Source organism: Heliangelus exortis, chromosome Z (assembly GCF_036169615.1).
Source record: "Heliangelus exortis chromosome Z, bHelExo1.hap1, whole genome shotgun sequence".
Classification (NCBI taxonomy): Eukaryota; Metazoa; Chordata; class Aves; order Apodiformes; family Trochilidae; genus Heliangelus; species Heliangelus exortis.
In genome coordinates, this window is record NC_092454.1 from 5048808 (window position 1) to 5061298 (window position 12491).

The window sequence follows — 12491 nt, forward strand, 5'->3', positions numbered from 1 at the left end:
AATCGGCAACTGGAAGCACGATCCTGCCATCCAACAAATGGCACAATATGGGGGAGGGGGAGAAAGGAGGAAAGAAATGCATAAAGCAAAATTTTCCTGGAAATGGTAATAATGATGGGATTGGGTTTAGGGACATCAATTGCTACGCATGTGAACCTATGCACCTGCTGCTGTGTGTGTGCCTGACCTCTTCTTTTTTTCGGCTTGCAGCGCTCCTGAGATTGCAGGAGCTTTCTTGGCCCCTTCTTCCCCCCCACGGTTTCCTCCCATGTCCTCTCCCAAGCAGATCCTTCAAGAAGCTGAAGCCTAGCCAGCTTGCTGTGCCCTCTTCTCACTGTCCTGAGGATTTCAAGTCCACCATTCTCTGGTCCCTGCAGGCAAGGCTGCCCTTGAGCTTGAGGAAAGCTACCAGCCCCTTCCTGTTTGTCAGAGCAAGGTCCAGCATAGCACCTCTCCTCATGGGCTCCTCTCTCACCTGGAGAAGGAAGCTCCATGCACTCCAGCTGCTCACTGATGTGGATTCAGTGATGCTGGTCACTCCTTGACTCCCCTGCCTGTCCTTCCTAAACAGCTTGTATCCTTCCCTCCAACTGCAGCTGCACTCTCTCTCTCTTATCTCCTGCCCACCCTCATGCAACCACTGGGTTTCCCCGTCCACTCCGTCCAGCAGTGGTTCTGGTTGAGATCTGCCAGAAGAGTTTTTTTGGAAGCCTGAGATTTCCACCGCTTACATGGGTGGACACAGCACTCCAGGACAGCTCCAGTGGAGTAGAGGTGAGAAACATCTTCCTTGAACTGCTGACCACACGTCCTTTGATGCAGCCCGGGAAACACCTGGCTCTCTGGGATGAAAGCAGACGTTGCCTGCTCATGTTTGGCTTCTTGTGAACCCACAGTAACAAGTCTTTCTCATCCAACCTGTGCTCACCCTCCACCCAACCTGGACTTATCTCCTTTATCATCCTCCTAACAAATCTGAGGAATCCTTTTAGATCCACCCGCTTGCTAAGAGATGTCTTTGCCAGCAGAGGCATCCCATGGGACCTCTGGTGTTTGGCAGGGATTGTCCCTCTTGCCTGGAGGTCACGAGTAGGTTTTGCAGCAGAGTTTGTGGGAGCTGTCAATGGGAGTGGCTGGGTTTTGCAGAAGCACTTGTACAGCAACTTGTGTTCAAATCACTCTCCTTTCCGCAGCACAGTTAGCATGGCAGTTGTCCTCCTTGGGCAATCAAAGTCATTTCAGAGTTTAAACTGAGGGAACATCAAAGGTGCTTGAGCAGAAGGGATTCCACAGGTTGTGAGATTTCCAGGCTTCTGCCTTGCAGAAGGGGAAAATGTGATGCCATATAAATGGGATGCCCTTAAATGTATCCCCACAGGATACAGCTTCCTAATCATTCCTTGAGCTCCTTTAGATGCTAAAGACAATCGAAGTCCAAAAGACAGAGAGGTTTGTTTCCTAAGGACCCATGAAGGATGGACAGGATCTCATGAGATGACCAAGTGATACCATCCAACCAATGGCACGTTATGGGGGAGGGGGAGCAAGGAGGAAAGAAATGCTGCCTGGAGGTCTCCAAAGATGAGGAAAAGGCTGAGGTGTTTAACATCTCCTTTACCTCAGTTTTCAACAGTAAGACAGGTTGTCCTGAGGACAGCTGCTTCTGGGACTTGTAGAGAGAAATAGAGGGATGTGAGAAAATAAATAGTCCCCCTTTAATCCTGGAGGGAACAGTTTGTGACATGCTGAACCACCTGGATCCTCACAGGTCTATGGGAACAGACAGGATCCACCCCAGCGTGGTGAGGGAGCTGGGGAAGAGCTCACCAAGCCACTCCCCATCATTTACCAACAGTCCTGGCTCACTGGGGAGGTCCCAGATGACTGGCAGTTGGTGAATGTCACACCAATCCACAAAAAGGGACAAAAGGAGGTCCCAGGAAACTCCAGGCCCGGCAGCCTGACCTCAGTGCCTGGCAAGGTTATGGAGCAGATCATCCTGGGGGCGATCACACAGCACCTGCAGGATGCACAGGGGATCAGACCCAGCCAGCACCGGGTTAGGAAGGGCAGGTCCTGTCTGACCAACCTGCTCTCCTTTTATCATCGGGTGACCCGCCTGGTGGGTGAGGGGAAGGCTGTGGATGGAGTCTAGCTGGACTTCAGCAAAGCCTTTGACACCATCTCCCAAAGCATTCTCCTGAAAAAGCTGTCAGCCCATGGCTCAGAGAGGGGCACTCTGTGCCTGGTTAGGAACTGCTGGAGGCCACCAGAGAGTGGTGATGAACGGTGCTGCATGCAATTGGTGGCTGTGGTGTCCCCCGGGGATCAGTGTTGGGCCCAGTTCTGTTTAATGTCTTCACTGATGATTGAGATGAGGAGACTGAATCCACAATTAGCAAATTTGCAGATGACACAAAGCTGGGGGGGAGTGTGGATCTTCTGGAAGGCAGGGGAACTCTGCAGAGGGACCCTGGACAGACTGGAGAGTTGGGCTGACTCCAATGGGATGAGGTTCAACAAGGCCAAGGGCCGGGTCCACGTGCCAAGTGCACTTTGGCCACAAGAAGCCCATGGGGAGCTCCAGGCTGGGCTCAGAGGGGCTGAGAGCAGCCAGGCAGAAAGGGACCTGGGAGTCTGGATTGCCAGGAAGCTGAACATGAGCCAGCAGAGTGCCCAGGTGGCCAAGAAGGCCAATGGCATCCTGGCCTGTATCGGGAACAGCGTGGCCAACAGGTCCAGGGAAGGGATTCTGCCCCTGTACTCAGCCCTGGGGAGGCCACACTTTGAGTCCTGTGTCCTGTTCCGGGCCCCTCAGTTCAGGAAGGGGATTGAGGTGCTGGAGCAGGTCCAGAGAAGAGCAAGGAGGCTGTGAAGGGATCCAGCCCAAGTCCTGTGAGGAAGGGCTGAGGGAGCTGGCATTGTTAAGTCTGGAGAAGAGGAGGAATCATAGAATCATGATTCTGTGATTCTATCATTCTTCCTATGCTCTTCCTACTCCTCCTTCTGTCTCATTCTGACGAAGCTCCCTTCTTCACCACTGCTGCCTGCCTCGTGGCTCCTTTTCCTGAGCCACCAGATAAGTCAAAAGAGAAAGAGCTGGGGATGCACCAGCCCAATGCTCCTGCATCCTCTGCTCTGGAATTTTCTGCTCCATCCCCTGAACTAAACTTGTGATGTTGGGCAGTGCTGTGGGAGGAGAGAAATTACTCTGATTGCCCCAGCACAGGAGCAGGGAGCAGCAGTGGAGCCTCAGGGAAGGAATCATTGAAAGCAGAGCCCACTGCATCAGCTCTTTCTAAAATGCTCTCTAAATTTGTGACAGCTGAGCCGTCAGCCCCACACAGATGCAGGGTTTGGTCAAAATGGCCATTTATGGTAACTTTGCAGTGAGTAAAACTTTCAGCATTGAAATAGTGTTTTGGTTCAAAGTAACATTAAATTTTTTTTTTTTTGGTTTTTCTTCTGACAGAAGAAAGTCCAGCCAGCAAGGGTCAGGTGCAAATGTAAACTTTTATTTGACAATTTGCTTCTATCACAAGCAAAGTGATAGAAGCCCATGAAAGTAAAAAATAGGTTGCCAGGCAAAAGAGAGAGGAAAAGGAGGTAATACAAGGGGAAAAACCCAAACAAACAAACAAAAAAAAGAGTAAGAAAGTGGGGAAGAAAGGAAAGAATAAGAGAGAAAGTCACCCCCAGGAGTCCAGCTGTAACACACACTGGTCTCTGCCTACTTGATGCGGAAGAAGCTGTCTGAGTCACCTTGCTGCACCCCAAGCATCATTTCAATAAGGAGTGAGCCACCGGTAGGGGTTGTCACTTGGAGCCTGCAGGAGCGCATGTAGGGCTGCACCAGTATCCCACAGTGCCTCCACTCAGACAAAAGCACGCAGGCTGCTGCAACCAGTACCTGGAACCGATTGGTAAGTTCCTCAAAGTTGAGGTAGGGGCCTCTACAGAGAGTGTCGCGGAGGCTGGGATTCCTCAGCTCCTCATCAGGGTGGTGAAGCTGGCACAGCAGCTCCTCCACCACCTGCTCCTCTGGGCAGGTGCACTCCAGCTCCACCCGCAACCTGTAGATCTGCACCTGTGTCTCCTCTTCTGTGCCCAGCTCTATATGGAAGGAGTGCCCATGAGGGGGCTCAATGGGCACCATAAAGCAGTGGACAGCATCAGCTTCACGGGGGGCCCAATTTTCTGATTCGGTTCCAGTCCTGAATGCTGTCCCCATGCGTGGCATGAAACTGTTCCTGGACAGCTTTCGGCAGACGGAGAGAACATCATCCACCAGCTCTTCAGCCATCGGAAAGAACCCTGGCAGATCTGATAAAAGGCGGGCTGTCTCTTCTCCTTCCTCCTGACCTGCCATGGCAATGGAAGATCCCGCTTTCCTTGTGGCATACGGCCTAGAGGTCCTCTTCTTCTGCCACCACCAGAGACTGAAGAGCACAAACAGTACTGCACCGAGGGCTGAGAACCGCCAGTGCTGCAAGACTGCAAAGAGCAGTGCCTCCCATGGGCTCTGCTCCCGGGTCCTGAGCTGCAGGCTGCATTCCCCCTGTGGCTTCTTCTGCAGCTCCTCCACCTCCTTCAGCAGCCGAGTCATGTGCCACCTCAGCATCTCCTCTCGCTGCTGCATGCGCACAAGTGTCTCCTCATCCAAGCCATCACCCACCATCTGCGGGCAATGGATGAGGCTCAGCACAACACTGGCAAGGAACTCTATGGCTCCCATGGCCTGCAGGAGGAGGGAGACAAGGGCTTCAGTTGGGCTGGCAGGGAGGGAGCTGCGTCCGTGGGGACGATCGGGTCTGGGACGCGCAGGGAGCTGCGGGCAGGTAGGAGAGGGGCCGAGGCAGCTGGCGGGCAGCAAGGCCTGCGCCCAGCCCCGGCGGTGGCAGCACCGTGCCCTGCCCGAGGCGCTCCCGCCAGCGGCCCCAGGGCGAGAACCCGCCCCCCGGGGGCCGCCTTTCTGCCCCGGCCCTCGCCCGGCCCAGCCTCCCCCTGCCTGCGCACTCACCGCTGGCCGAAGCTGAACTGGGGCAGAGCTGCCCGCTGGCACCTTTTATTGCTCCCCCTCATTGTCACCTCACAGCCACACCCAGCACCCAGCCACTCACCCCTGTCACCAGGAGCAACAGCCCCGACACCCCCAAAGGACACACCCAGCCGGCAGCACGGGGCTCCCAGGGGCTCCCTTTACAAACCTGACAGAGGACCCCCAGAAGCCCCCTCACCAGCCGAAAATCGGCTGACCTGACCCAGGGCCACTTTGATGCTGGAGATCTCAGCCCATGAGATGGGGACTGGCTGCTTTGGTGCTGGCCCCTCGGCTCGTGGACATGGCTGTGCTCTTGGTCGCATTGTGACACCCCCTATGGATTGCTGCTGTTGTCTGTGGGTCCTGGTGGCCTCATGGGGTCTGTCCATGGCAGGGTCTGTTTCCGTGCTGTCACTCAAAGTGGACATTTTGTCAAAATAGAAGACTTACAGATGTCATCTCTTTTGGCTTCTCTAAGGTCTTCAACAGGGTCACCCTACAACACCCTTCAGTGCACGTATGGGAGGGGAGTGGAACAGTACAGAGGGTAGTGGTTGATGGCTGAATATGCAAGTGCAGATTGGTGACAAGTGGTGTTCCTCAGGGACTTCTCTTGGCACCAATAGTGCTTAAGAGCTTCAGCAGTAACACAGGCTGTGGGATTTGGTGCAGCATGCACAAGGTCTGCAGGCAAGCAGGCTGAGCATTGCAGTTAACATGCATGAGGAACAGGATACCAGCTCGTCAGGCATGAGAAGTGGGCCTGTGGGAGCCTGTCCTGTACCTCTTTAGGATGGCAGAGCAGAGGGTGCCTACGCAGAAAGCAAAATTTTCCTGGAAATGGTAATAATGATGGGATTGGGTTTAGGGACATCAATCGCTACGCATGTGAACCTATGCACCTGCTGCTGTGTGTGTGCCTGACCTCTTCTTTTTTCGGCTTGCAGCGCTCCTGAGATTGCAGGAGGTGATCCTTTAATTTGCCTTTGCCAGCTTTCTTGGTCCCTTCTTCCCCGCCACGGTTTCCTCCCATGTCCTCTCCCAAGCAGATCCTTCAATGATCTGCTGCCTTCACTCCAAAGCTTTCCTAAAAACAAAAAGGAGGCCTGGGGAGAGTAGGAAGAGGGAAACAAACAACTGGGGAGGAAATATGGAGCTCAGTGCTCAGTACCTCCACCAGTGGCATAGGCAGCCTGTGCTCCATGGTCTGCAGGGCAAAGCTGCTGTCACTGTGCAGCGGTTGCTGCTGCAAAAGCAGGAGAAAATGAAGGAGCTCTCCCTACAACTCCCCTTCCTTGAGCCATGGCCCAAATATTCTGCACCCCTCCCTTTTGGGCGCTAGATCCTGAGAGGAAAAGAAAAGAGGACGTGCGAGCAGCTGCCCAGCAGATGTAGCTTTGCCTTGATTGCCTCTGGGGGAAAAGACTTGACATTCACTTTGTGTGCTTGCATGATGGCTTTCAGTCAGTCACTTTCTTCTAGAAAAGCCCAGTCCCATGACTGGATCTACCTACAGCAAGGCACCTCAGATGCCTGCAGACAACTTGACCTTCAGTCTCCCAGGAAAAAAATGCAAAATTTTGTGCCATTGAAGGGCCGGATTGTTGGTACCATTTTGCCTTACTACAACCTGTCTTTCTGGTCTCTCTCTGGGCCCATGATAGCCTGGGACAGCAATTTGTATTTCCAGTAGGCATTACTCATTCTAGTGCACCACCAACAAGCACCACAACAACATTCTCTCTGATTACATGCAGTACAAACTCTCTGCCTGCACAGCATACAACAACCGGATCATACGTAGGTACATTCATTGGGCAGCAACAGCTGTTATTGCTCAGCCCTTCCTGCTCTTTCAAAGGGTGGAAATGTCACTGCCCATTTCCAGCACTAAGCTAGCGTGTTCACCTTCCTTAGGCAGATCTCATGCCAAAAGATCTTCTTGGTGACCCCAGAGTACACTGTTCCCTACAAACAGGAGACAAAGAGGCATTAACACAAGTGACGCAGAAACACGGGGTAAAAATCCATGAGTCGAAGGAGTGAATCCACAGCCACGTCTAAAGGACCGTGTGTTGCTGGTCTGTGCAGCCACTTAAGAGCATTTGTCTGTCCCACTGTCCTCCAGCAAGGGCTGCTGTCAGATGGATTTGCAAAGTGGCAAAAACAAAGTAGTTGCAAGCACGGTGTAGTTTGTTAGAGGCAGCAGCCATAACAAGTTCGATGTCGGCACTGAGAAATGCACTGACTGCAACAGCACTACTCATGGATGTTCATACTGACAGGAAGAATAATGTAAAATGTACAGCACACACAGAGGTGGTTTCACCCCCATCCAGAAGGTGAAAGGTCTCAATGTCTTACCCAAGGAGACATTCTGGCCAGGGGGTGTGGAGATTGGATCAGGCCAGTTGATGCATTCCAGCAGAGGTGCTCTTCTTGCTCAGAGCAAAGGCCTCCAAGACTAATTAAACACCTATTCATGAGATGTGGTTTAGGTTATAACTAAGATATTGTTGGATTCCTGCCATATTAATAATGTTGATTTCTTTGGAGAAAGCTCATCAATTGCTTTCATTGCACCTTACCACTGTGCTGTCAATCAGAATCCTCAGGTCCCTCTCTGATGAGCACTTCTGCAGCCACTCCTCCCCAGGCCTGTAGCACCAGTGGGTGCTTTTGTGCCTAAAGTGCAGAACCCAACATTTGGCCTTGGTGAAACTCATACTACTGGCCTTGGCCCATTGTTCAGCCTTGTCCAGATCCCTCTGCAGAGCTTCCCTACTTTCAGGCAGTTCAGTGTCATCTGCCAGCTTAGGGAGGGTGCACGCTCTGCCCTCATCCAAATCATCACTAAAGATGTTAAACAGGAGCGGCCCCAGCACTGAGCCCTGGGGGACACAACCTGTGACCGGCCAGCAGCTGGATTTAACTCCATTGACCACATCTCTCTGGACCTGGCTGTCCAAACAGTTTTTTTATCCAGAAAAAGGATGTGTGCCTCCAAGCCATGAGCCGCCAGCTTCTCCGGGAGAATGCCACTGGTGGGAAACCGTGTCAGAGGCCTTGCTAAAGCCAGTGACAGACAACATCCACAGCCCTCCCCCCATCCAAGAAGCAGCTCAGCCTCTGACAGATCAGCTTTGTCAAACAGGATCTGCCTTTCATAAACCTGTGCTGACTGGACCTGATCACCTGGTTTTCCTGCATGTGCTATGGAATAATAGTACCCAGGATGATCTGCTCCACCAGCTTCCCCAGTACCAAAGTCAAACCAACAGGCCTGTAGTAAAATTTCTAGAAAGGAAGAAATTCTCCCTCCTTTGGACCACGGAGAGTAAACAATCCCACAAAAGTGACTGTCAGTCCAAGGCCAGAGTCTGCTCCAGTTCACGTTCAAGAAATGCAGACCTATTGTCCATTGCCAGAATTCTTAAGATGAGTTTGGTAAATGCTTCAAATGTCATCAGAAAAAGACAGCAGTATTATTTTTTTACTTTCTGTCTACCTATCTATGTATCTATGTATCAGATTAAACATTTCTAAGGCCTTTCTAAACCCATGAGTTAGCAACTCTATGTTTTGTAAAAGTGACCATACACCTTTCAGCGTTCTTTTATTTTACTAAGCTTAAGATGTTGTAGCCTGAGAAACAAAATTAAAGTGGCAGTACTGTTGGAAACACGCTTCTTAATTATTCACTTCAAAACTTTTCAGAGAATGAACATCTGTAAACGCCATCTTTTCTCTCCAGAAGAGAATCTCTTCTGCCCCCCAAAACATGTTCTGTTTCTTTCCACGGTCAGAATATAGAGAAGGAAAGTCTTAGAGCATGAAGGTCAGGTGGAATATAGGAGGAGTAAAGGTCAGCCATGCCTTTATGTTCAGAAAGCAAAAACAAAGCATCCAAAGACTGGAAAAATGGAGATTCTTGTGGCATCCCAGAAGGACAAAGTCAAGATAACATAGTATCAGGTGCAAGTACACAACTGGGACTGAACACAGAGAGAACTGGCAGGAACTAAAAACATAGTTGTTAGTGTAATCCTAGAGAGAGAGGCAGGAGAGAAAAAAGAGCGAAGGGGAAAATAAAGCACCACCCTAGGAAGAGGGAGAGACAAAGAGGGAGAAAGGAGAGAAGTCAGCACCCAAGGATACTGTGCTGTCCCGCTGGCCTCGTGGCAGAGAAGAGGTGGTGGTGGTGGTCCCATCATAGGCAAAGGGTTAGAGTCTCTCTTCCTTTTCTGCTCTCTATTTCTTGCTGTGCCACAGCCTCTAGCAAATCGTTGCTCCTCCTGACTTGGCTGGAAAGTTCCATCAAGTGGTTGCCACCCTTGTACTTTGCTGTCTGCTGCCTCAGCAGAATTAACAGTTTAGCATAGGTGTTTTCCCCTAATTTAGTTTCCGGCCTGGGCCTTCCAAAGTGCTGTTTTTTCTCAAGTTTAATGGCCTGCCTCCTAACTCTTCAGGCAACTACCTCATTCATCCCACACCTTACAGAGAGAGAGAGAGAGAAGGGTAAGAGTATCACCACCTGTAGGATTCCATGGCCTGGGCTGGTAGGACAGTCCTATGCAGATCTCCAGGCAGCATTTCTTTGCTCCTTGCTCCCCCTCCCCCATAACGTGCCATTGGTTGGATGGTATCACTTGGTCATCTCATGAGATCCTGTCCATCCTTCATGGGTCCTTAGGAAACAAACCTCTCTGTCTTTTGGACTTCGATTGTCTTTAGCATCTAAAGGAGCTCAAGGAATGATTAGGAAGCTGTATCCTGTGGGGATACATTTAAGGGCATCCCATTTATATGGCATCACATTTTCCCCTTCTGCAAGGCAGAAGCCTGGAAATCTCACAACCTGTGGAATCCCTTCTGCCCAAGCACCTTTGATGTTCCCTCAGTTTAAACTCTGAAATGACTTTGATTGCCCAAGGAGGACAACTGCCATGCTAACTGTGCTGCGGAAAGGAGAGTGATTTGAACACAAGTTGCTGTACAAGTGCTTCTGCAAAACCCAGCCACTCCCATTGACAGCTCCCACAAACTCTGCTGCAAAACCTACTCGTGACCTCCAGGCAAGAGGGACAATCCCTGCCAAACACCAGAGGTCCCATGGGATGCCTCTGCTGGCAAAGACATCTCTTAGCAAGCGGGTGGATCTAAAAGGATTCCTCAGATTTGTTAGGAGGATGATAAAGGAGATAAGTCCAGGTTGGGTGGAGGGTGAGCACAGGTTGGATGAGAAGGACTTGAGAGAGGAGCCCATGAGGAGAGGTGCTATGCTGGACCTTGCTCTGACAAACAGGAAGGGGCTGGTAGCGTTCCCCAAGCTCAAGGGCAGCCTTGCCTGCAGGGACCAGAGAATGGTGGACTTGAAATCCTCAGGACAGTGAGAAGAGGGCACAGCAAGCTGGCTAGGCTTCAGCTTCTTGAAGGATCTGCTTGGGAGAGGACATGGGATAAAACCGTGGGGGGGAAGAAGGGGCCAAGAAAGCTGGCAAAGGCAAATTAAAGGATCACCTCCTGCAATCTCAGGAGCGCTGCAAGCCGAAAAAAAGAAGAGGTCAGGCACACACACAGCAGCAGGTGCATAGGTTCACATGCGTAGCGATTGATGTCCCTAAACCCAATCCCATCATTATTACCATTTCCAGGAAAATTTTGCTTTATGCATTTCTTTCCTCCTTTCTCCCCCTCCCCCATATTGTGCCATTTGTTGGATGGCAGGATCGTGCTTCCAGTGGCCGATTGCCAGTTAAATACCTCAGCCTTTTCCTCATCTTTGGAGAAAGAAACAGAAGAAGATTCTGATGGTGGGAGCGATGTGGTCAGGATTTTTGCACTGGGGCCACAACAGCCCCATGCAACGCTATAAGGCTGGGGAAGAGTGGCTGGAAAGTCCCTGAAGGTGTCACCCAGCTGGCTGACAGGGCCTGTCACGGGGGACGAGTGGCTGTACTGGGGACAGCTGGGGGACCTGTGACCAGCTGGAGAATCTCCTCAGCCAAGGGGGCAGAGCTACCAGAGGAATCTACCAGAGAAAGGAGGCCCAGTTCCTAGTGTTGAGAGCTTTTTTGGTGCTCATCGAGCTCCCCGGTGGACCCTCCTTCCGTATAGAGATGGGCAGGGAAGAGGAGATGCTGGTGAGGAAATGCCAGGTGCTGGTGGAGCTGGAGTGCACTTGCCAGGGGGAGCAGCTGGTGGAGGACATGCTGTGCTTCCTGCACCATCCTGAGGAGAAGCTGAGGCAAAATCAGGCTCCCAGCCTCCTTGACCCCCTCTCTGCTGGCAGCTACCTGGACACTGAGGACACCATGCGCTGGCCGTTCTGGGCCCAACTTGCTGTTGTCCTCACCCTGCTTTTCATTTTCTGCTCCTTAAGAGCTGTCAGGTGGAGAAGAGTCAGGTTCAGCTCAGTGACTCTGACACCTTCCTGACCACTGAGCAGGCAGAGGCTCGTGTGTGTCACTGCCCACACAGCTTGGGCAGCACCCGGCCTCCCTCCTGCTGGCAGCTTTACTCTCTGCAGAGTTACCAATAAATGACCAAACGCTGTGTCTCTGCACAGCTGTGATCAGAACCAAGGGCACAGGGTACTGACTGCTCATCTGCCACAAAGTCAGGGAGCATTACTGAAAAAGAGCTGATGCTCTGGGCTCTGCTATAACTGATCCTTCACTAAGGCTCCACCTCTGCGCTTCTGAGCTGAGGCAGACGGAGTAATTTCAGAGTTTCTCTGGAGCATATCCAGAAGGGGACAGCGAAGCCTGGGAAGCATCTGGAGCATCTCTGGTAATCTCCAAGTTGTGTGGATGTGGTATTGAGGGCCATGGTTTAGTGTTGGCCTTGGCAGTACTGGATCAACAGTTGGACTTGAGGGTCTTAAAGGACTTTTCCAACCAAGACAGTTACATGATTGAATGCTTGTATGTTTAGCAATCACCTCCAATGGTTATACAATTGTCCAATGGTTATACAAAAAGTTTAACTTCTGGGAGACACCTGCATTTCCTTAGTTCCCATCAAAAGGCAACCAGCAAACACAAGCAACAAAAAAGGGTTCATGTAACAACTCTCTCCTTGTGTGCTCTTGCACCTCACATTGTTAAAAAATACTTTAAAATGTGAAAAACCTGAGAAAATCAGAATTATGTCTAAGGACCACAGTGGTCCTGCATAAGGTACAGATCAGGTGCAAAAGAAAATGCTCTTTATCAGTGAAGTCCAACTGTGCCACTTGACATCAACGTCAGAGAAAGATCTTTTGCTTTGCTTTGTTTATTGATACATTCTCCTGGTTTTATCTATTGATTAAAAAAACCCCAACAAACCAAACCAAAAACCAAGAAAATAAACTACATGAAGAAAAAATCTCAAGTGACAATTCCAGATATTTCCAAAAAGTAAATGCATTACCAATCAAAATAAAAATATCCTTGCAAAAGGTTTT

At 50.9% G+C, this 12491-nt stretch overlaps 1 protein-coding gene across 1 annotated transcript; it reads right to left on the minus strand.

The window, feature by feature from the left end:
- Positions 1 to 3494: 3494 nt before the first annotated feature.
- LOC139789957 (inositol 1,4,5-trisphosphate receptor-interacting protein-like 1) lies at positions 3495 to 4677 on the minus strand. Its single transcript, XM_071731118.1, has one exon. It carries the CDS (start codon positions 4637 to 4639, stop codon positions 3731 to 3733), a length of 909 nt encoding a protein of 302 aa, XP_071587219.1. The 5' UTR covers positions 4640 to 4677; the 3' UTR covers positions 3495 to 3730.
- Positions 4678 to 12491: the final 7814 nt, after the last annotated feature.